This window comes from Gouania willdenowi, chromosome 24 (assembly GCF_900634775.1).
Source record: "Gouania willdenowi chromosome 24, fGouWil2.1, whole genome shotgun sequence".
NCBI lineage: Eukaryota > Metazoa > Chordata > Actinopteri > Blenniiformes > Gobiesocidae > Gouania > Gouania willdenowi.
The window spans coordinates 7704590-7726689 of NC_041066.1; the positions used below are offsets into that span (position 1 = coordinate 7704590).

The 22100-nt window shown below is 40.9% G+C and overlaps 1 protein-coding gene across 1 annotated transcript in view; it reads right to left on the reverse strand.

Moving 5' to 3' along the window:
• ryr3 (ryanodine receptor 3) overlaps window positions 1-22100 on the reverse strand; it is a 169407-nt gene that overhangs the window by 25813 nt on the left and 121494 nt on the right. The window contains 23 exon segments of the mRNA XM_028439455.1: window positions 217-316; window positions 398-454; window positions 550-601; window positions 683-795; window positions 3507-3603; window positions 4526-4638; window positions 6469-6603; window positions 6689-6748; window positions 8194-8361; window positions 13432-13524; window positions 13612-13699; window positions 13896-14041; window positions 14160-14254; window positions 15172-15370; window positions 18554-18672; window positions 18742-18872; window positions 19219-19300; window positions 20260-20498; window positions 20604-20664; window positions 20758-20807; window positions 20895-21016; window positions 21091-21158; window positions 21511-21626. Coding sequence (XP_028295256.1) covers window positions 217-316; window positions 398-454; window positions 550-601; window positions 683-795; window positions 3507-3603; window positions 4526-4638; window positions 6469-6603; window positions 6689-6748; window positions 8194-8361; window positions 13432-13524; window positions 13612-13699; window positions 13896-14041; window positions 14160-14254; window positions 15172-15370; window positions 18554-18672; window positions 18742-18872; window positions 19219-19300; window positions 20260-20498; window positions 20604-20664; window positions 20758-20807; window positions 20895-21016; window positions 21091-21158; window positions 21511-21626 — 2504 coding nt within the window.

Below are 22100 nucleotides of genomic sequence, written 5' to 3' on the forward strand. Positions count from 1 at the left end.
CCCTTTGACCAAATAAACGCTGTGTCCGCATCTGACCAGTAAATCCTACAACATGACTCCGTCTCATTCCATTCAAAACTGCCACATCAGTACGGAGTGCGCCATTTCGAACACAGTATGACGTATGACTTTATCTGATAAAAATGTATCAGATAAAGTCTTTCTCTGATAAATGCTAAACGATATCTTTACCTGTCCTAAATGAGTGTGTGTTACCTTTACTGGCGCTGATCATCTGCAGCACCATCTCAGCAGCCCCTCGTGCGTGCAGCCTCGCCTGCTGATACAGGATCTTCTGCTTCTCCATCTCCTTCTCCTGAGGACCAAAGAACAAAAGCAGTGTAAACGCACAGCACACATACCATTAGTACTAAGCTGTACGAGAGGATGGCAGTGCCTCAAATGTCTTTTCCTTCCCTTCTTCTTCTTCTTCTTCCTCATCCTCGGCACAACTCTGAAAAGAGAGATGTAACGTTTCAGATGGACTCATTGACTGTTTAAAATCATAATCACTGTGCTGTTTTTAACAATGAATGTAGTGATTGGTACCTTTGCCATCATGTCTGCGTAGGCAATATATAAAGGATCTTCTTCCAGGTAACTGAAATTAATCAAGTAAAACTTTAAGTTGTCTAACACAAGAAGCCACAATCATTAATCAGCCGTTATTGATTTATCTCACCTTCTCTCTGTCAGTGCGTTGTGGCTGAAATGGAGGATGAGCTGATGAAGAGGATCAGGCTTCATCTCAGCCACCTCTTCTTCCTCTTCCTCCACGATCTTCATCGGGGTTTTCTGTGTGAGTGCACAGAGGTGAATAATCAGCTCGTTCCCTCAGCAGCTTTACCACCATCATCATCATCATCATCATCACTCCCTGAAGGGATTCAAAGAGAGCATGCAGATGAGCTTTTGTCTCCATGAACCCTTGGGGTGAACACGGTTTACCAACGGTTTATGAGGTGAAAGCTATGAAACAGGGTTTGTGCATGTTAGAGCAAACCAATGCAAGCAGGTGAGCCTTTGATAACGTGCCTTTGAACATGAAGACTGACGTGGATGGTAGGAATGAGCGATGATCGGAGAACTTACCCCCTCATTTGTAATTAAAAAAGCTTGGATTTCTCACAAAAACGTGGAGAGAAGAAAACTTCGTATCTATGCTACATTAACTGGAGACTGTAACTTACTGCTAGGAGTGAATAAATAAATGTCTGTCTCTCTGTAATTTCCTGTCTAGGGCAGTGACGTGCGCAGTCATCATGTAAAATACTAACAATGATAATTTGTCCACTTGACTGCTCTATAAATTTGTTTTCAACAGTTGTGTAGTCAAAATTGCTGAATTAATGCATTTCCTGTTCAAATCCATTGAAAAAGAGGAGCAGCGATGCTTCACCTGTGACGTCACTCAGTCACACACAGCAGCCTGTCAGCACATGCCTGTTGCTTTCTCTCTATATATCCCTAATATATGTGTTTGATTACTCATTTACTGCACATGCTGACGTTCCACAGTATATTTAATGAATGCGTGTGACATATTTAGTCTTTCTGGTTGGCTACATCGTCTATAAATGCGCTGTAAAAAAAAGTACAGTGTGAGACAGTACCGCGCCGCCCCAAAACCACTTTTTTCTGCTGAATACATATGTATTAGGTATGAAATAGTGCTGCTGATTGATCCTAATCTGACTTTTAACACAAGTATTTTAATTTTGCGTATTTAGTTGTAAAATGTCAGAGTGACTGCCCTCTAAGGGTTTAACGCTGGCGATTATTTATTTATTCAGTTCATTTCCGACATGATTACAATTTGTGATCGCTGTCAATTTTGTGCGTCACTAAAAGTCACTGTTGGCCCCGCCCCTCCTATAAATGCTGGTAGGAGGGACTAGTTTTTCTCCTCTCACAGCCCTCACTAAGCATTGACTGACGGCTCCATGTGGAACTCCTTTTCGCTGCTGTACTGTTTGTGACTCTGTGCTTCTATAAAGAGCAGATTCTGGTCTAATCAGAGGGTTCATCATGCTCTGTGTGTACAGTATGATTCACTCAACTCCCGATAACATTCGATTCACGATACTGGGTTCACGATACGATTCTCTCACGATTTATTTTACAAAATGGGACTGTTGACAAATGATGACTGAAAAATATTCCTTTATTTTTTGGGGGAAAAATTATACTATTGTACTATTTTCCTTTTATTTTTCTTTGTCAAAAGAATCCCTTGATAAACTATTCAAAACAATGCAATTTAACTAAAAATAAATCTTGAATGAAATAAATAAAAAAATAATACAAATGAAGAAGAAGCCCATTAATTTAAATTCTGGTTCTATAGTAAACAATGTAAAAGTACATAATAGTTCCTTTTCTTTTTAAAAGTACAACTGAAAATTTATTTTGTGCCTTAACAATTGGACTTTAAGAAAAAGAAAAAAAAACAGTCTGCACTGTATTTACGTCAGATATTTGTTTGGACCAGCAGAGGGACCTGGTAACCCAGTGGTCGGTTGGCATGCAGATATCCTTGCAGTGAAAAAGAGATGCTATGCTAGCAGACAGCGCTAATAGAAAAACGTAAATTTTACAGATATTCACGTAATATTACAGATATTCTTTTGCTGCTAAAGGGGTAAGGAATCATTTATGAACATGTTTAAGAGTAGACGGCGGCCAGAAAGAAAGTAGTAGCAGATTCCGCCCACAGCCTACACTTTTGGACGAGAAGGATATATAGCGCCCTCTGCTGTTTAAAAAAAGTACTGCAATTCAATTTTCAGAGCATCGATGTAAACTTATGAATCGATTTTTAACTGCCTTACGATTAATCGTTACATCCCTAGGGTATACCCGTCTGTCTCTGCATGTACTTTTTGTTGCTGTATGTGGGTCTTCCTGGTTTATGTGTGTGTGGTGGTGTTCCGCGGCTCATGTCTGAAGAGCAGTAGCTGTTTGCCCATGAGTGATATAGTGTCTGTGGGGTTGTGCGTGCATGGGTGAGCTTCACGTCAGGATTGTGTTTGTGTGATTGTAGCTGAGCACAGCTCAGCTGTCACTGCCAGACTGGGCGTGTCTTACTGCTTCAGGAGTAACGCCCATAACCCCCAAGTGGCAGGTCAGCAGAAAGCAGGGGTTTAGTTACTCTTTAATCTTCTATTGGGTTCATAACTGTGTGCATCTGACCGCACAGCACCTCATTGGTCTAGGGTATATGTCACCTTGTACCTGATGATTACCTAAACACGCCACATTACAGACTCCCTGAGAGCCAAGCTTCTAGTACCAGTCTGTATCTGTTGTACCACTGCTGGCCCTGTGTCTCCTGAGGTGGTCATGCAGCCTCTGTCCCCTAATGGATCTCAGTTTAAAGGCTTAAGTTGGGGCCCCTGGGTGATGCTTCCAACCAGGTTCGCTCCCAAGCCTCAATGGGCATGATGCTAACGAAGCATTCAGCAGACAGGACTGGCAGAAGGTGCCAACGCAGGCCCAGTACTTACTGCCAGATCCTGAACTAGCTTCTCCTCAAAGGCATTCTCCTCTGCCTCTATCCAAAGTCTCTGATAGGCCGGGATGAAGAAGTTGATAGCACGATGCCTGGGGAAGGGGAGGAGGGGTGAGAATGGATGAGGAGTAGCATTAGGGTGAGCTGTGGTGAGTGATTGGAAACAGGAAGGAGAGATGGAGAGCAGGTGAAGAGGTTCAGGCAAGGGCAGGGTGCTGATTGGTCAATGTGTGGATCCACTGGTTCTTCTGACTGGTCACTTCCTGTCATTCAATCAGCTGCAGTTATAAATGATGGAAGATGCATGCAGAGTTTAGAAAACGTGCAGTTTTCCAAGATGTCCAATGAACCTTATGGAAGTTCTAGGAACTAAAAAGAAAAGCCCATTTACTCACATGATGACACACATTGATTTACATGATCAGAACATTACTCTGGGATCCAGGAGGCCAAGTGTAAAAGGAGGAGTGAAGCATTGAAAAACAACAAACTGACTAAATAACTATTTAAAATTTAATTTATCATCTCCTGAAACACATTTAAACAGATCTGTTGGTCCTTCCATCCTTCTTTCACCTTGAGTTCAAATGGATTCTTTACATTTTAAAGTTTGGACCTACTTTCCTGAATATAAATGTCAGTAATCATCTCTCTGTGGCTGACCAATCAGAATCAACCGTGCGGTAACAGCTGACTTTGCCACCCTGATGGATGGAAGTTGAGCAGATGAAACATTAGCTCCTTAATGTCACTTTACCGTCAGCAGGGAGAACAGGAAGTCAAAGCTGGAGGCTTGAAAGGCTCTGTCCAGCCAAACCTCACGATAGCCATTCAGGAAGTAATTATTATTTTTGTATCTGGTGAAGAGTGAGGGAGCGTAACGCAAACAGGACAGAGGAAAGAATGTCATTAGGCCATGAAGGGTTCACGTGGTCACACAGGAGAACAATGACCCACTGCTGTTTGGTACGTTTGGTTGCTTTAAAACAAAGAAGTCTTTTTTTAAAGTCTCACCTGGGCAGGTTGTAGAGCGGAGCCATGCGGAAACAAGCCACGACCGCACGTTTACGCTGTTTGGACAGCAACTTGTGCCAGACGCACTTCTTGTTTCTGAGAGGCTGCTCCACCTGAGGAGGGACACGGGATGTTGAAGTAAACTCATACAGTAGCATGTGAGTCAAAAGCATCAACCAATGAGTTACACAGGCTACATGTATTTTGACTGTTAGAGGAAACCAGAGAAAATAAATGCTGATAAAAAAAATCTACCAAATGAAAAGCAGTATAATTCCCACTGATAACAAAAATATGTGGATTCCCCTTTAAACAAACATGTGATAAAACTTTATCTTCTCACAGTTCATTACTTCGTCAAAATTATCCAACATTTGCCTCCTGACATCACTAGTATCAGAGAAAATGCAACTATGTTACACCATCAAAAATGTTTTAAATCTTTTTTTTTATTATTTTTTATTTCCTAAATAAATCCCTGTCTGATCTATTTTGTCAAAGAAGATTCCCCCTACGTCTACTTATGCAATCTCTATTTGTCAGTAATTACCTCCGCCAAGGAGCTCATATTTTCACCAGTATTAATTAATTTGTTTGTCTGTTAGCAGGATTACGTCAAAAGTACGAAACCGATTTTGACCAAATTTCAAGCAAAGACACACCTTACACCATGGAACATTCAACTGAATTTTGGAGGGATCAATATTAATCGCTGCAATCAATATACTGTTTCTGAACCTGTTTGAACAAGTTTGGATGAACTACGGCTGGGCCCGCAGAACGTCTCTGCGCCAAATAGTACAACGTTCCCGAAAATTCAGTCAAATGACTCGGTGTCCCCGTGGCACATACGGAGTAATGAGCTCCATTCATATACTGTATTGATTTGTGTCAATGATTCGGTACCACCAACTGTTGCAATATTCGACTCACAAATAAATGAGAAAACGACTTTAATGGAAATTGCCAAAAAAGGGGGGTGGGCCCCCGGGCCCCTAATCGAAATGTGCAAGGCATAATCATAATCTACGTTGAATTAACTCTGAAATGATATATCACATGACTATGCTCACATAAATTTGGAAATGACCGGAAATGGGGGGGTGGGCCCCCTACCCCATTTAAAAAAAAGGGCTCAGAGCGTCTCATCATATTTATTCATAGAGTATTTATACCAAACTGCATTCCGATCTAACGAGAACTAACAGAGGAGTGGTCAAATGAGGCCCCCGAGGCCCCCCTAGCGTTCCTGTGAGACGTACGGGGTAATGGGCCCCATTCATATATTGGTATGTGCCAATGATTCGGTACCATCAACTGTCATATATATGACTTACAGCTAAATTAGAAATCAATTTTCGTTTTTTTTCTTCCCGGGCTCCGAGCGTTGATGTGTACACATCCATAGATTATACCTACCAAACTTCAGCCCGATCCGTTCATGAATAACAGAAGAGTAGTGATTTCAACTAGTGTTCATAACAACAAGAACAAAGTGAGTTGCGTTTTGAGTCCGGGAGCCCAGCCTAAAAATAGAAGAATCTTTATCTCTAATCCTTGGAGACATTTAAAAAATTCATATCTCGGTTTGAATTGGTCGATCTTCACTCTTAACTGGTTGTTAGTTGGTTCCTCAATTACTTCATGAGTTTCATCTGGATCGGGTCTGGATTGCACATTTGATCGCATATTTCAGAAAAATGTGTGTGCCCATACATTTTGACCAATTGTATTGTTATTAATGGGGATAGACATTTCTTCCAAGCCTTTAAAGTGTGAATGATCATTGTACAATGATCAGGATCACTGATCCAGGTTACTGCCACTATCTTTGGCTAAGATTTGGCGCTTGGCGGAGGTTTGTGTTCTCTGAGTGCTGCTGTTTAGATTGTGATGAGCTTAAAACCGATTCTCCAGTAAAAATGATGGTTCTCACTTCTCACCTGTTCCAGGTGGAAAAGAGCAGCAGAGATGTTCTGCACTCTGTCCACGGTCAGATCTGGATTCGCTGGTTCCTCACTCTTCACCACAACATCTTTATACAGGTTTAACTGCCACTGGACTGCAGGGTCATCAGACTGCAACATCAAGAATATCAAATTAGATCAAACAGCAGCATTTATTTGGCAATTTATTCGTTTTCCACAGAGGACGTGATCTCACCTTGTCTTGGAGGTGGAGATTCTGACGCAAATGCTCCTTCACTTCATCATCTGTGTCTTTCTATAGAAGTAAACGATCAGCGTTATAGTTAACCATCCTATTATCCTTGGGGTCAATTTAACCCCATTTATTGGTTTATCATTCAAAAAATAGTTGCCTATTTTTGCTTCATATTTCATAATTTTTCCTAATTTGAAAGGTACAATTGATTAAGCATAAAATAATCATGATATTTTTTCAACTGTAGGTGCAGAGTTGATACTTTTGAGTTGATACATGACAAGTCAGTAATTAAACATGTTCATGAAAGGAAAGTGGGGTTCACCGACATCAATCATTATGGTTCACTCTTCAAGAGTCATGATTGTGCTAAATTAGAAAAAATTTGGATGAAAGATTTTCAAGCTACACAAACTCTAAAATTGAAAGTTTGACCTGATGGTGGCGCTGCAGGAAAGGTCATATCATCACCACAACCAATAGGGATCATACTCCTGTGGTCATTATGTTGTCAGTACATTTGAGAACATTGGGACGAAAACTATTCAAGCTAAATAAATTTTAATTAAAAAGTTTGGCCTAATGGTGGTGCTAGAGAACAAGTCAAGGGTTAACTTTCCGGTTTGCACTCAAAGAAGGATGCTTTTCCCCTGATTGCTGCTCTTTGTCTTGTTTTTGTCTTGTTTTAATATAGCTGCATCCCAATCCTAAATCTAGATCATGGAATTGATCAGCTGGTCTTTATTCGCTTTTGATCAAATTTCTCAACTAGGAATATGGGCATTGGGAGAGTCCTCAAGTCCTGAGGACATGGAAGACGTCCACCAGATTGGAATTATGATAACAGGTCTTCTGCTGATTGTATCTGGCATTTTCCTGATTTATCGCAAAATTCGAATTACGTTGGCAGCAATATTGGAAGCCGCTTATCATCGATGGAAGGGGCCGAGCTCTCGAACTCTCTGATGGATTCCACCATGGTGAACTTTAAGAGGAGTGGAGAGTTCGTCTCGACGAAATTATTATTATTGGATTATTGATCGAATGACCAGGAACTATAGGGCTGGCAGTCATGTTGTAGCTAGCCCGTCTGAAAACATCTTCTCTTATCTCATTTGGCCCCCTCTGGGAACAGTCTGTCAGGGTCTGTTTTTTCTCCACACTCTCCATGGACGGATGTTGATCAACGCTCTGACCTTTCCCTTACTTTCCATGAACACCTGTGATCTGGCTCAGCTAACAAACTCTCAAGGTCATCTCTACGGCAACGCCGTCCCACGTCATCGGCTGAGAACTATGAGAGACTATTGCGGTCTCAGTAAACAAACACAAAAACGTGGTAAACTATTTTCTGAGAATCATTTTTTGGAGGCAAATATCCCTGGGGTCAGAATGACCCCAAGAGTAAAATGTGAGGATAATAGGAGGGTTAAACGAACTCAAAGGTTTTGATTCAACAGTTCTGGGAATCGATTAGTGCTAAAAAGATCCTGGTGATTTCTTACCAAACTGTACCGTATCTTGGCCAAAGAGATGAGCTCCTGGTCTCCAGGTGTGCACATGTTGAGGCCGATGGGTAGCATCTTCTTTAGGGCAGCCACGATCAGGGACGTCTGGATGGAGTAGTACTCACCACGGCGCCGCTTGTGCTTCCTTTCCTGGTCACCCCCCGACTATGGAAACACAAGGGGGTGAACTTTAATCAGTAACATCACACCTGACCCTACAGCGCTACCTACTCAGCTCATTTATTCTTCTAGTATCCATAGTGTTTTATTTCATGTGCAAATCTGCTTTTTGAAAAAAATAAAATAAAATAAAAATAATCAGGAAACTTAAAAAATAATTTCCTGTCATCATAATACATCAGATTTACAAATCACAAGTACAGTGCCCGTTGGAAGTATGTATTCATGTGGGAGCTGAAGTAGAGTTGTTAATTATAGCCAAATGAGTATGTGTTTGAAGGTTGGATGTACAAAAAGGTGCACATTCTCTGTAGTGTTATAAAGAGGTATATTTGCAGGTGAAAAGTAAAATAGTGTGTGCTATTTCCCTGGTTTAATTCTAAGGGAGATGTGCAGGACAAATTGATAAATAAAGTTTGTACCAATGCCGCGGTTTAGGTAGAATCTGATAAAAGACATACATTTGTACAAATAAAACTATTTAGCATTTCGAAAAGGAATAATTTATTTTTCAAAAAAACATTGTAAAAACCAAATGTAACTTTACAATAATAAGCTGTTGTATTCAAATAAATCTGATCATGACAATCATATTTTTTTTAATCATTGGTCAATTTTTTATCGATGGTCGACTGATGTGATGTTTTAAGCATTTCTAAAAATAAGTACAGCAATCTCTTTGCATGACTAATCCAGCATTGGAACATCTCAGTACGTAGCAGTCACGTACACTCCGTGACACCGGCACTCTCCCACGCATGCACATCATCTGTGTGTGTGTGTGTGTGTCTACCTGTCCGTGAGCTAATATTAACTTAAATAACTTTTAGCCATACAAAAAATGTTTTTAATATTGACCTTTTTTAAATCCAAACAAACTGCAACACAGTGACGTCACGAACCTGGAACTGGAAGTAGTGCGCTCAATACCGAGAGGGCCGTAATCTTAAAATGAACTTTTTTAACGTTTTGAATGTTTTGCAACATCAAATTACTCCAAAATAACGGATGCACAAACTTGTGGTATTTGGAAGCCGTTGACAAAGTTTCAGGTCGAACTCAAACCATGTCAGTGAGATATTTGCTCCACTAACACATACGCACAGACCTTTGCTGCTTTATAGATAGATAATTTATTTCTGATGACTCTGCTCTCTCTCAAAGCTTTATTACCAACTTCTGCCAATCATGTCAAAACACATCAACACAAGTAAATCAACTTGCCGTGTAACAACAACACTTGGGGACCTAAATCTCTCCATGACAGGCGGTTGAGTTCCACCGCTGGGCGACAAAAGTGCTGGTCGTAAACCTTTGATGAGGTGGTGAGTTTAATAGATGCAACCGCTCGCTGATCGCTCTGATCTGCATATGCAGCATGTGTCGGGGGAATGCTGCTTTTGAGAGAGTTTTCCCCCTTTATCAGCAATACCAACGAAAGCAAAACACTTAACATTAAAGTAAATTTTTTTTTTTAACAGTAATCATGCAAAGTGTTACTAATGCCATAAGACTCAGCAAAAACTGAAAGATAAACTTTAAGGATCATTTTAAGTAAGTAAGTAAAATTTATTTATATAGCGCTTTTCATAGACCGGGGTCACAAAGTGCTTCACATTTTACAGTTTAAAACAATAACAATAACAGAGTACATCTGCCAGTACAGTGCAGTGTCGGTAGAATGCAAGAAATAAAAGGATACATACAAAGCCTACATTGGGCAGATACAAAAGTGTGGCTAGAAAGCCTCCCTAAAAAAGTATGTCTTTAGTTGATTTTTGAAATCATCCACGGAGTCTAGCATGCGCAGTGTGTGTGGAAGTTCATTCCAAAGGCAAGGAGCTACCGCTTTAAATGATCGATCTCCTCGAGTTGTGCAGGGGACCATCAGCAGGTTCTGAGAAGAGGACCTCAAGCTCCTATTGGAAACATAGGGCTGGATCAGGCCTTTAATACAGTATATCCAGGCGCCTGACCATGGAGAGCCCTGAACGTCAGTACCAGGATTTTAAAATTAATCCTGTATATGACAGGGAGCCAATGTAGAGATTTTAAAATAGGAGTAATATGGGCTGTCTTGTGGGTGCGGGTCAGGAGCCGCGCAGCAGAGTTTTGGACTACTTGTAGGCGAGCCAAGTCCTTTTTACTAAGGCATGTAAACAGGCTGTTACAGTAGTCTAATCGTGAGGAAACAAACGCATGCACTATCATCTCAAGCTCATAACGAGAGACCATGTGTCTCAGTTTCGAGATGTTTCTCAAATGGAAAAAACTGTTCCTAATAAGCGGTTTAGAATGCCGTTCTAGGGACATCCCTTCATCAAAAGTTACTCCAAGGTTCCTCAGACTTCCTTTTACAGAGCTACTTAGTGTGCCAAGGTGCTGCTTAATAAGAGGCACAATTCTGTCCGGAGCAGCGACTAGGGATTCTGTTTGAGAGAAGACGATTTTATTCTTCAATCATTGGGATTGGTCAAGTTTAGTCTACAAACCCACTGAGTAAAATGCATTAGATCAGTGGTTCCCAAACTTTTCAAAGTCCCATACCGCTTCAGATATTTAACCTGAAGCCATGTTCCCCATACTTCTGCATACTTAAAAAACATAATAATGTAATGTCGTACACAATGTAGCTGTGAAGTGAAATTTGTCTCTGAACGTTACCTATCCTGTTGACAAATAATATATAATAAAAAGAGTATTAATCTGTAGCACACAAGAAAACATCTTATTTAGAATGATCACTTATTTGCTTCATTTAAAGAGTAACTAAACACCAAACCCACTTTTTTCTGCTGAATGCATGTATTTTGGGTATTAAGTAGTGCTGTCAATTGATCTAGTTCCAATCTTCACATTTTAGTAAAAGTATTTTAATTTTGCGTTTTAAGTTGTAAAATGTCAGAGTTACTGGCCTCTAAGGATTGAACGGCGGCTATTACAATTTAATGTTGCTATTGGCTGAAACAGATTATTCAGAATTCCCATGCATCATCAACTTCCACTGTTAGCCCCACCCCTCCTATAAAAGCGGAGATGAGGGAGGAGGGTTTCCTCCAATCACAGCCCTCAGTGAGCATTTATTGATAGCCTCAATGAGGAAGTCCACTGTGTTCCTTGTGAAACAGTCCGCTGAAGCAGTGACGTTTTTGACTCTGTGCATCTATAAAGAGCAGATTCTGCACCCATCAGAGGGTTCATCAAGCTATGTGTGTATTTACAGACACATCTATGCTATGTGTGTATTTACAGACACATCTATGCTATATGTGTATTCCCGTCTGTCTCTTCGTGTGCGCGGATGAGTGTGTATGTCTTATCGCTATGTGCTTGAGGTGGCAGGACTGCAGGGTTGTTTGCCCCTGAGTGGTGTCTGTAAAGGTGCATTCACACTGAATGTGACTGAAGTGACTAGATTGCATTCAAATCAATGAAAATGACACAACCTCAAGTTATCTCCCCTCAAGCGATGTGACTTGCGTGATTTGAGTGACAAGGTGAAGCGCGACCTCGTCGCTCAAAGTCGCCATTCAAGCGACTTCAAGCGACAGCTTCCCCATCCTTCACTGTCTGTAGAGCCGCGGCAGCAGCTCCTCCCTCCCGCGACAGTGAGACGGCTGCTGCGGAGGGCTGTACTACACTTCCTCAATTTATCGGAGCAAAATTAAAAGCGGTTAACTTCTTGAATAAGCCTACATTCTGAGTGAACTCATCCTTTAGTAACTCCGTAAGTTGATCATTGAAACCGTAAAAGTGGAGCTGTCTATGATGATAAGTGCTGTAAACATACGGCCAGAGAAGAAGTGATCAACCCTCTTTCTCTCTCTCTCTCCCCTGTCACCGGCTCTACACACACACACAAACACTGTTCCTTGGTCATTGCTTCACTGGAGCGATGAAGTGATGGAGTGAACAAAAAGTACGACTATATTCAAGCGACTCATCAGGGGCGATTGAAATGACTGCAGTTGCTACAGTCGCGTTCGGTGTGACGCACTTTGAGGCTGTGTGAGCTTCACGTTGTGATTGTGTGTGCCTGTAGTTGTAGTGACAAATATTAGCTGTAAACTTGCCATGTGTTTGTGTGTACAGACACATCATTGTTGCATTACCGTCTGTCTGAGTGGGCGTGTCTTACTGCTACAGCAGTAGCGCCAATAATCAAGGCATGTTGTGAATTTCCCTCCAAGTAGCAGCTCAGCAGAAAACAGGGGTTTAGTTACTCTTTAATCAATTAATCACAGCAGATAAAAATCAATCAAATGAGATTTGCATAAGCCTATGTGAGAGCAGACCGACTGGCAGAACGAGGGCAGTCTTATTTCGCATCGAATTTAAAATTTTAGACCTGACTTTTTGTGCGTTGCATTGTCAGGCCCCTCAGTATATCGCTGATTTGGTGTGCCCCTACACTTCAGGGTGCAGCCTTCGATCTTCTCTTAAAGATCCCTAAAACTCATTTTAAAACCCAGGGAGACCTGGCATTCCAGGCTGTAGCCCCCAGACTCTGGAATGACTTGCACCAGTCCCTCCATGAGCTTGACTGTGTGGACTTTTTAAAAAAACATTTGGAAAAAAAAAAAGAAAAAGACTTAAAAAGCATTTGAAAACTTTGCTTTTCAGAAAAGCTTCTGGTTAATGGATTTTAAATTTTGTTATCCTTTTTATGATGACGCTCCTGTTGTTTTAAATTCACCTTTTGTTTCGTACAGAACTTTGTGATTTTCATCTGTGAAAAGCGCTTTATGAATAAAAATGTACTTACAGAGGCCAGTGTGTCATTTGTGGCAATGCAAATGCAAGGAGGCTCCTGACTGCTGGTCATATTGTCACCCTGTTTTCAATTTGTATAGATGGATTCCCTACGTACCTCACTTTGGAAACCTAGGCAATAGATGATTTCATCACAGATGATTTTTGTTTTCCTTCAACGGAAACAAGAAACCAGGAAACCAAGGTTTATACTGTATATATATACTGTATATGGGTGAGTGGTGGGTACGGCCTTGTTGACCTTTTAGGTTAATCTTTATATTTTTTTTATCACATCTTTACCTTAGACATCTTTGCTGTTCCTTCCCCAGTTAAAAAGCCCAGATTGTTGATCTCATTCTGCACCACAAAGTTTTGCTCCTCACGCTTGAAGTTCTGCACTCGGTAGGAAAAAAAGACAGGATGGGATAAACCAATGTTATCAGACCGTTACAATGCATGACGATGCACAACGGGACTCACATGCGACTTGCACCACAGGATGAAGATCTCAGCGACCATCCTGAAGAGCTGCGTGGAGTCTGCGTCAGGTTCTTTCAGCCACCGTGACCTAGAAAGACAAAATATAACAATGGAAAAAGAATAAAATAATACAGCAAGCCTGGAAGTCCAAAAAAGAAAAAAAGTCTTGGACTTAGATTATCATTAAACAAGACACAAGCGAAATAAAGTTAAAATATGCATTACAACTTTGCTGTGAGGTGAGCTACAGATACAATTGAATCCCTCCCTCAGGCTACATTCACCTGTTGTTGTCCACGTAGCGTATGAGCATTGGGTAGAATGCATAGAGGTCCCTGCAGAGCACAGCAAACTCATCCAGAATGAGCAGCTCAGCTTCCTGGGTGTCACCTTTACTGTCAGCCTTCAGCAGCTCCTCCTCCATCACCACCTGCATTTGTGACAAACCCATCATGTGCAATCAGTGTGTGCTTTCTTTTTCTACACTCGTGCACATCCAGCCTCGTCCCGATCATCCCTTCACTCTGTAATAACCTCTACATGCTCACCTTCACCGTCTTCTTCCTCAGTTTGTCCAGCGTGGGAAGGAAGTGAGTGCTCAACAGATCTGCTCCAGCCTTAGGGATGATTGGTTGAGAATACACTGGAGATGGAAGGAAACAAAACTGACTGTCTGATCCCTGTTCTACAATGGCGTATTAGGGCCACATTAAAATTAAAATAAATCTGAGCACTACGAGACTAAAGTTGTAATATTTCAAGAATAAAGTCGTAATTTTATTAAAGTCATAATATTTTGAGAATAAAGTCGTGTTTTTTGAGAATAAAGCCGTATCTTAAAAAACTTGTAATAGTATAGCGCTCAGAATTCTCTGTTAAGTGAACACAACTAACACCGAAGCCCTTAAATCAACCACTTCCAGCCAGTTCCTCCACTACAAGAGAGGCTATTTGCCTCAAATCAGTCTGGTTCTCATGTTGGAACAAACAGAAACATCTACAAATCCTTAAACTGATAATCGTGTCGTAATGATGAGCCAAAAGGCTCAGTATTTTGCCATGTGTGAAACTAAAAAGAAATATGGTCTCAGTAAAGGCTCCACATTCTCCATAACTAACGATTGACCGCAACACAGACAAGATCCTGTTTGTATTTCAATTTTAATCTCATAAAATATTACTTTAATCTCAAAATATTACGACTTAATCTGGAAATATTATGACTTAAATGTCATAAAATTATGATTTTATTAAGATATGACATTATTCTTATAAAACTTTATTCTCAAAATATTACGTAGCGCCCAGATTTTTATTTTATTTAAACGTGGCCCTACCATGCCGTCGGCCCGTCGTACTGTTTGCCATGACAAAGTGACAGATCAGTTATGGCAGTGAATTTTAACTTATTTTACTCTAGGTTGGTTTACAATCCCAAACAAAGGAAAATCAGTATTAGTTGTCTAGAAAACAATTAAAAAATTACAATTATCATAAATGTTAATAGGTTAACAAGTTGTTGTTTTTTATGTTGCAATCTATGTACTATGCGGTACTTGCCGGCAATCCTCTTCATCCACGGGGCGTCATCGATGCCCAGGTTGTTGTTGAGGATTTTGAGGATGTTTCCCAGGATGATGCTGAGGTGTTCAGACGTCACCATGGTGCAGCACGGAGCGTCTGTGAAGGAGTTCTCTGGGCCTTTCTCCCACCAGTAGGACAGATAGTTACACAGCATGGGCAGGATGACCTCAATCACCTGCAGGAAACAGACTGTGAAACCTCAAATAACATGATTTTAACCCAGTCTTGTTTAATGCCATAGTCTATTATTATTCTTTGTTATTGCCTACCAGTGTTGGGAACGTTACTTTAAAAAAGTAATTAGTTATAGTTACTCACTACTTGTTCAAAAAAGTTACTGCATTAGTAACAAAATTACTCTATAATAAAAGTAACTCATTATCAAGGAAAGTAACTATTTGCGTTACTATTAAAAAAATTAAAAAAAGTTGCTCTATGTCAAATAATTCACATTTTTTAGATGCGTGTGTCGTGAGGTGCTTCATTAATTTTGAGTTGCTTACAACGGATGTCGACAAAGTCTTCTCTCCTGGATATAGTGAACACTTCACATACACGTTCTTGCCTTTGACCACAATTAATTTAAAGTAGTGTTTATATCGTCACCTTAAAAATGTCAACTTTTCATCAGACTGCTCCACGCTCACCATCTCTGCTGCTTCATCCAATCTGCTCTGTGTGTGTCGCGTGTGCTGACACGTCGCCTTAGCCAATCATAATCGCTCACCTTGTTTTTTTTTTTTTTTTTTTTTTAAGGATTTTTTTTTTTGGCTCTAGTGGCCTTTATATGACAGTTGCTTGACAGGAAGGGGGTGAGAGAGAGCAGGGAATGACACGCAGGAAAGGGTCCCAGGCCGGGAATCGAACCTGGACCCGCTGCAGGTGAGGAACTACAGCCTCCGTACATGGGGCGGGCGCTCAACCCACTGAGCTACACACCGCCCCGCTCACCTTGTTTTTAACCCGCCTCCTCACAACAGCGGAGTCAGAAGCCAGGGTTGCTTTCGGATCACAGTTTATTCAATCAATGCATGTAACGCACCGCATTTAATGTTCAGTAACGATAACGGCGTTGTAACGGCGTAAAAAGTAATTAGTTGGATTACCCCGTTACTGCAAAAACAAACGCCGTTACATAACGCCGTTATTTTAAACGCCGTTATTCCAAACACTGTTGCCTACTTATTCTTTCCTCCCTTGTTTCCTTTTATTGTAGTAAAGAGCTGACAATAAACACCAAAGCCCTGTGTGGGGTCATAAAGAAAAGTGCACACTAATAAAAAGAGAGCGTAGTTAAATCTGGTTCAGTGACAGTGACACAAGTAGTTGTGTCTTATTGCTGCTGTAGAAATGAATTCCTGTGTTGCTTGGAGGAACAGCAGGGCTGAAAAGCCTGAATCATGCCTCCTCTGCCACCCACTGTCCACTGTCAATGGTTGTTCACTCAAGGAAGTAGAAACTTTACAGAGAAATGATTAAAAACTGTCTTTCTGTCAGCAGCAGTGTCAGAATGAAATCTGCAGGCTAAGAATCAGACAAAACACTATTGAACCTTCATGCACACTTAGGTAGGCAAGGTAGGCAGTGCCTACCCAAAGGTGAATTGATATTTTGATTTAATTATAATATAATTATAAATTATTCATTTTTCCATTTCCTGTACTACAGTACCATAAGTTTGAAAGTGTCAGCATGTTGTGCTTTTCATAGACCAAATGATTAAACATTGTTATTTCCTGGCACGGCAGAGACGCTGCACAGTTGCTGTAAGGCAGGAGTAGGCCACACCCTCTCCCAAAAGCACATTACTGCTCTGCCTCTGTTCCCATAGCGTGTTTTTTGTGTTTGCGCAGTCAGTTCCCCAAGATGAAAACTATTTAAGTAAAAAGGCAGCTCTCTATGCTGCCTTTGGACGTAACCGTGCTATGCTACATGCTATATGTACATTTAGAGTGCATTAGTGAATTGATAGAGCATGGCCGCTGCTACGTTCTCTAGCTAGTGAGCGGGATAACACTACAGGCAGGATGACAGCGCTAGAGACGATAAAGAAACTTTCTTTTGAAAAAAATGACAACTTTTAAAAGATGGGAGACCAACACCTGAGCTACCAGACCTTCAGCAAAGGTAAGGTCAGAAAAGTATTTTCCACAGTGAATGATACAAAAGGAAGGATTGGCTTTGTGTATGCGCCTCACTGAGGCTGTTCTGAGTTGTTGTTGTTGTTGTCATTTTCTTCGTGTTTCTGTGTTTCCAACACAAACAACGAATGCGCTGTCATCTCATGAGATAAATCTTGTTGGGAGAGTATGGAGGCTATATTAATTAATTGTTTATGTTTCTTTAATGGTGTTTTACAATGTTACTTTTGTTAGACTAACACTTGCCAGCAGAAACATGTGAAATTGTCATTGGTGTCGACATTGGTGGTCTCGATTTGCAAAGCCCTGCCTACCAAACCCTAGTGCTCACGGCACGTTAGTGACGTAATGTCATATACAGAATTATCAATTTTTCGCTTTATTTAATTAATTAGCCTACTGGCATTTTCACTGTTAAACCAATCTCTCTTATTTTGGAAAAATCAACCAACCAAACATTTGCTTATTAAACATATAGCGGTAATACAACATATTCATGACCCTGAAACTGTGAAATACAACTGCAGACCCCTAGACTAGTGGTAGCAGTCCATGGGGAAGGACAATTTTTCCATTTTATCTTTATCTTTTATCTATCCATAATGATGGAATAAGCAGTAATCAGTCACAGTTAAAAATCAATCAATGAGATTCACATAAGTCTGTGAGAGCAGAACAACTGGCCATGTAATGTAGGTAAGTAGTCTTACTAATAATAATGCATTGGACTTTATATAGCGCTTTCCATAGACACTTAAACCACTTTACATTGATGTGCATTATTCTTTCATTTCACACTTAGTGGTGGTAAACTACTATTGTAGCCACAGCTGTGCTGGGGCAGACTAACAGAGGCGGGGCTGCCATAGTGCGCCATCGGTCCCTCTGACCACCACCAACACTCACACACACCACATTCATACAAGGCAATGTGGGTGAAGTGCCTTGCCCAACAATGACTTGGCTAGAGCGGGATTCGAACCGTTAACCCTTCGTTATTGGACGACCCACTCTACCAGTGAGCTCCAGACTGCTGCTCTATTTATATTGTTGTCACAATGTTTTTAATGTCTATTCATGTACCCTCGATGACAATTTGTGTACCCCACTTTGGAAACCTTGGAGCTAGAGATTTTGCTGTGTTCATGTGTCTTCAATGAAAAGTATATCATCTATGAGTAAAGGGATAAAAGCATGACAACACTAATCCCTCTGACCTGTGGCATGTCACTGTAGCGAGCACCAGACTCAGAGCCATCGCTGACTTCCTTCAGAAGTCGGTCCAGACTGGGCATCTCTGGACACATCTCCTCTATGGTGTCAGGCATGCTGAGAACTAGGAGAAAACACATCAGTCACTGTGAACGCTGAAAAAGGAAGCTTTTACTCTGACGTGGACACTCACTAGCTCTCTCTCGGGGGGTCTTGGTGTTGAAGACAGAAAGAGGGTTGTAGGCGTTTAAATGAGGCTCCAGGAAGGCTACAGGCATAGCTCCAACCAGAGTGGCTAAGCTCTCCCCTATGGCCGGCAGGTGCCTGTTCATTATGGAAAACAATGAGGTGCAAATGATGCTATCGTTCATGTTTAATTAGAGGAGAATCTAATATATGACCTTCAAGCTGGGATTCAGGATGGGAAACCACCGTCCTGTAATCTACAGTCATAGTATTTATAAGAACAAATTTACTAATGATTTGGGTGAAATCCTTGATAATTCTGATAACTTTGATGACTTCAGAGCCTCAGATCAGATGAGGCCTGAGCGTTCTGGTGCCCCCCAGTGGGGGACTTGTAGCCAAGGTTTTTTAACCCCTGCTCTATAGTATTAGGCATTGGGTTATATCTGATAACATGCAGCTTTTTGGCATTATGACTTTTTACCTTTCCACAAAGACGTTCTTCCCAGTTCCCAGAGAGTAGAAACAGGTTAGGATTCTGTAGCAGGACAGCTGCACATCATCCACTGGGAATTACATTTAATGATAACCATTAATGCTCAAGGGAAATATTACATAACTTGCAATGATCTCTAAATGATAATGTACTATCATTCACCTTTTGTAAAAAAAAATGTTTCTATGAATCATTTACAAGAAAAAACATGGTTATCAAAATAATGTTTCAATCTTAAAGCTGCAGTATGTAAGTTTTTTTTGGCATCATTCAGTCAAAAATCCATACTAACCTTTAACCCCTATTGTAATTCAAAAGTGTTCTGAGAGGACTCTGGACCTCTGCGTCAAGGACAAGGAGTGTGATGCTCTTTTACAGCCAATCAGAGATCGTTTTACAAAGTGCACCAATAGCTTACACAGCAAAGCAAGCCAAAAAAAACGAGACTGCGCGGGGTCCACGTCACATACTGGAGTCAGAGGGAGAGTGATAACAGACGGGATAAATTGCGTGTAAACCAAGCATCTTCAAGGTGGAGTGAGTCTGGACGCGGAGTGGTATGGGTCTCCTTTCTGCTCTGGGCCTGCAGTGCTGCGGCTGGGGGATACTGAGTGTGAACATGACCTGTGAGCACTTTGGGATGAGGGAGGAGCTAACAGCAGTGAGCGTTGCTCAGTGGGGACAGTTAATGCAGAGTGATAAGTGCTTTCAGTCTTAAAACATCAGGAAACTCTTAAAAAATACAAGAAACAGTTGCTAGATTTGAAGATAGTTACTATTGAGGAAAAAAAGTTGGTAAGAGGAGTTGGAAAGTTGCAAGATCTAGCAAGAAAGTCGCTGCAAACAGCTCCACAGTTGTGCGCGTTCACAGGGATGTTGGTGGATTTGAAAAACGGAGGGGAGGGGGGAGCGTGGTTGTTTCCATTCCAGTCTCACAATTCTACATACTGCAGCTTTAAATGAGTTTTAATGGTAAACCTTTAGAAGGTACGGTGATTTGTTGGAAGTGGAGAGTGAAAACAAACTCACAGAGCAGGTCAACATCAAACTCATAATTCCTGATGTGTTCAAACAGGGCGGTGAGGATGGGCAGAAGAGCCACCGTCACATAGTTGATGCTCTGAGTGACGCTTTTCATCTGAGCACGAGACTGCATGAACTTCCCCAGCTTCAGCATTTCAACCAGCTTCTCCAGATCTTCGGAGGCGTTCTCAAAGAAAGTCCTAAAACCTGCTTTTACCAGCTCTGAACCGGACTTCATCACTGTTCTGAGAGGAGGAGGAGGGGACATTTAAGGTCTTGTAAAAAAAAAAAAATCCAAACAAGTTTCCATCTTTTTTCTTTTATGGAGAAAAAGACACATCAGTGCTTACCGGGTGTCGAGTGAGTGAGTGAGGATGTGCAGACAGCTCACCATAATCGCTGAGTCACTTCCTGAAATGATAATACTGTATTTAGCAGATGTATAAAAAGCAGAGGCAATAAAGTGTGAAGGCCAAGAAGAGACAGAGATTAGGACGATCTTACCAAAGAGTGAAATCCTGTGTCTGACAAGAGCTGCCAGTTTACAGAACAGGCTGAGAGAAGAAAGCAGGAGAGGAGAAAGCAACAAGGTGAAGGAGAAACTGGGAACAAACAGATTCTCTTTGGCTTCTACATCGTACCTGGTCACCATCTCCTTTTCTTTACTGGAGGCACATCCGGAGCTGCTCAGGTTCTTGCTTGGTGTCGATAGGAAGTAAAGACAGTGATTCTTGAAGGTTTGATCAATCAGTGGGAGTAGAACCTGAAAAAAGTTTTGTAGAGAACTGAGAAATGAAACCGATTGAAATAACCTGATTTGTAAAAAGAGGTCCAAACCTTAGCAAAGAACTTAATTTCCTGGTCATGAGGGGATTTGTCCGTCTTCCCACTGGTAGCCATTGCCTCTGGATGGACAACATCGCACTGTTAATTTTATTGACTTAAAATGTCCATCATGGTTTTCGTCAGCTACATTAAGGGACAATAACCAGACTATGGTCACGTTTACACAGGAGCTTTAATTCCTCTTTAATTCATAATAAAAGTTAAATCCTCTTTAAACTGACCTTGTAAACACTAAATTCCTAATGCAAATCTAATTCCGATTTAAACCTAAACAGTAGACTAAAAATAACCTTTAACTGAAATATATTTCTGATGACCAAATTTAGACTAAAACTGAGCTAAATTTTAATAAAAAGATTAAAACTAAAAAAGCAATGCAAGCTTCATATTTATTTGTTTGAATAAACTCACCTAGATGAGCAATAAACTCCTGAGCAGAGTCGACATAATTCAGCATCCTCTTAAGGAACTTGAAGGAAAAACGTTTTTCCATAGATGATGAGTCCTGCTCCAAGTCTTGCTGACCTCTACAAACATAGACGAAAAGTCGGAATTTTTGTCATCAATTTTTTCCACTGCATAAACAAAAGCACAACATGAGAATATGGAAGAGAAAGCAGTGTTATGTTTGGATAAAATGAACCAGATTGTTTCCGGTCTGGGTCAAAATCCACTTAGGAACACATTAGTTTTAGATTTCCCTCCGTGATAGGTGTATGTAATCGCAGACAGAGAGGATCGGGAGAGGTGATTCAGGGAGGGACGCTGTAGGTGCAGTGCATTGTGATTAAGAACACTTGTTTAAATGTTCTACGAGTGGCTGACATGAGAGCACTACTGGCAGTTTGCAATAGACCGACACAAGACTGGACAAACTCCTGCAGTGGAGCAACAAACTAAAAACTCCACGAACTCTGTGAAAGAAACCAGCAAACCCACTAATTCTGAGTGTCTGTGTCATGATCCTTACCTGGTCAGGAGACCTGTTAAGAGTTTCATTA